Source organism: Notothenia rossii (assembly GCF_949606895.1).
Source record: "Notothenia rossii genome assembly, chromosome: 10".
In the NCBI taxonomy this organism is placed as follows: Eukaryota; Metazoa; Chordata; class Actinopteri; order Perciformes; family Nototheniidae; genus Notothenia; species Notothenia rossii.
The window spans coordinates 61837492-61839991 of NC_136908.1; the positions used below are offsets into that span (position 1 = coordinate 61837492).

Sequence of the window (2500 nt, forward strand, 5' to 3'; positions counted from 1 at the left end):
CAATTCCTCCATCTGTTTCCTGGGAAATTATGTTGTATAATTTTGTCTTTTTTGGCGCTCAGACTTTATCGTTAAACAGCGTTCCAGTTCTCATGCTGACCTTCACTTCTTTCTGAACCAGCTGTGTGTTTATTAGACATTTTAGATTTTACAACTGCTTCCTGAGAGCTGTGACTAAATTAGAAATGTTCCCTCGTGCTGTATACAATTAATGCTATAACTCTGAGTATTTTATACAGTACATTAATATCTCCTGCTGTTAGAGCCAGTGTATAAAAACGCTTATAAAACAGCTGCTCCGTCCCCAAGAGTCCTCTTTGAAAAACATATGTGTACTTTACAGTGTTGGAAAGATACAATGAATGGTCTGGAAATTATTTTTATTTTTTTAGCGCCACATGACATTTGTTATAAACAATTACGTTAGCTAATGACTTTATCCAATTAAGCGAGTTAAAAAAGTGCAATATAGTAAACCACAAAGATACAAACTCAGAACAACAACGAAAATCCAGATATATTCAAATTCAAATAAGATCAATCCATTGTTAGTGCTGGTGCATTAGTTTCATGTAGCCAAGTGCTCATTTGTAGCCATGGTAACAAATAAGCATGTTTTTATTGAGGGGTTTCTGGGTCGTCCTGGATGTAGGATCTGTTCGAGCCAATATTTCGTTTTTATAAGAAAGGCCACCTAATCGTGACGTCTGTAGTCAACCTTAGTATAAAAGACTACAATTCCCAGGGCGCCTCCTGTAAAGTGACAGAGGAACCTGTAGGAAAGATGCCCTCGAGGCAGTTTTTAACTGTTCAATTACTCTTTAAGTGATCAAGTTATATAAGCCTTAAAAAAGAAGGAAAGCCAGAAAGAATACCTAAGTTATTTGTTATTTTATTTGTTATTCTTTGTTTTGACGATGGTGAAGGCTTCTTTTCTTTGTTGCATGTGTAGAAGTTTGTTTTATTTGGAGCAAAGCCATTGCATAATATAATCCAAACCATCGGAGGCCTAGCAACTCTTCAACTGTAAGCAACACAAATATAAAGGAAAGAAAACGAGCAAAAAATGTCTGCTTAACGGCCCGTCCACACTACAGCTTCAAAAAAAGCTTGCCGGTGGGCGTGTCTGAAACTCGACCAAAAACCAATCACATGAATTTCCCGCCCCTGACACAAACGCAGCGGTTTGATTGGCTAGAGCTTGTACTGGCATATGATTTGATTGGCTGACGCTTCCACCGAAAGCTTCAGAAGCTTCAAAAGTTGAACATTGCTCAACTTCTGCAGCCTGAAACGCCAGGAAAGCTCCGCTCTGCTACCCACAATTCAGTTCGGCTAAAAGCGAGTCAACGTGACGTCACCCCATTCAAAGTGAATGGGCAGACGCGTTGGAAACCGTTTTTGAAGCTGTCGAAGCTGTAGTGTGGACGGGCCCTAAGGCGTCTAGTGGCTTGATAGAGAAATGAGGACGGAAGCCACGGGGACAGGATCCCTTCACAGCACTGTAACACCACAGTATCCTCTGTATTCTCAGATTGTCCTTCTGTTTTGTCCCCTCCAGAGATCCGTAATGGCAACTTGAAGAGCATCCTGGGCCTCTTCTTCATCCTGTCGCGCTACAAGCAGCAGCAGCAGCAGCAGCAGCAGTACTTCCAGTCTCTGGTGGAGCTCAGCCAGCAGAGCAGCAGCTCCTCAGCCTCCAGCAGCCGGACCGCAGACATGCAGTCCAGGTACCTCACACAGCTGATACTTCGGCCCTATTCCAAACCACACCCTACCCACTCCCCTCCGTCTGTAGTGACACTCGCAGCCGAACGAGTGTTAGAAAAATATCCTAACTTTTTCTCCAAAATCTGAAATTTTTTCAAAAATCTGACTTTTTCTCAAAATCTCAAAATTCTGACTTTTTCTAAAAAATCTCAAAATTCAGAATTTTTCTCAAAATTCAGAATTTTTCTCAAAAATCTGACTTTTTCTCAAAATCCCAAATTATATATTTTTCTCAATATGCAGCCTTTATCTCAAAATTCAGACTTTTTCTCAAAATCTCAAAATTATATATTTTTCTCAAAATTCAGACTTTTTCTCAAAATCTCAAAATTATATATTTTTCTCAAAATTCAGACTTTTTCTCAAAATCTGACTTTTTCTCAAAAATCTCAAATTGTTAATAATCCCTGGTCCCCGGCTTGAGCTTGAATCTCAGGATCCATGTATCTGTGATCCTCTCCAGAATGGAAGTAGTCATCACATACAGAGCATCAACTAGTTCCTGAACAGTGTCCTTCACACGCTGATATCCAAGAGAGGGAGTTCCACAGTCACAAGATGGAGGAACAGAAAGCAGTATTCAATGTTTACTTCAGATTAGCTCCACGTCAGAAATGATCATGCTTGTCATATGTCTCTCTCCATAGAGGCTGAATCATCATGTTAATCACATAGCTATCATATGCCTCAAACAGTCCTGATGCTCTTCTAGGTAATCACACATGCTGTC

General features: G+C 40.2%; 1 protein-coding gene across 1 annotated transcript in view; it reads left to right on the forward strand.

The window, feature by feature from the left end:
• nav3 (neuron navigator 3) overlaps nucleotides 1-2500 on the forward strand; it is a 228920-nt gene that overhangs the window by 85551 nt on the left and 140869 nt on the right. Inside the window, exon 4 of the mRNA XM_079655695.1 lies at nucleotides 1501-1730. Coding sequence (XP_079511821.1) covers nucleotides 1501-1730 — 230 coding nt within the window. The remainder of the gene's footprint in view (nucleotides 1-1500; nucleotides 1731-2500) is intronic.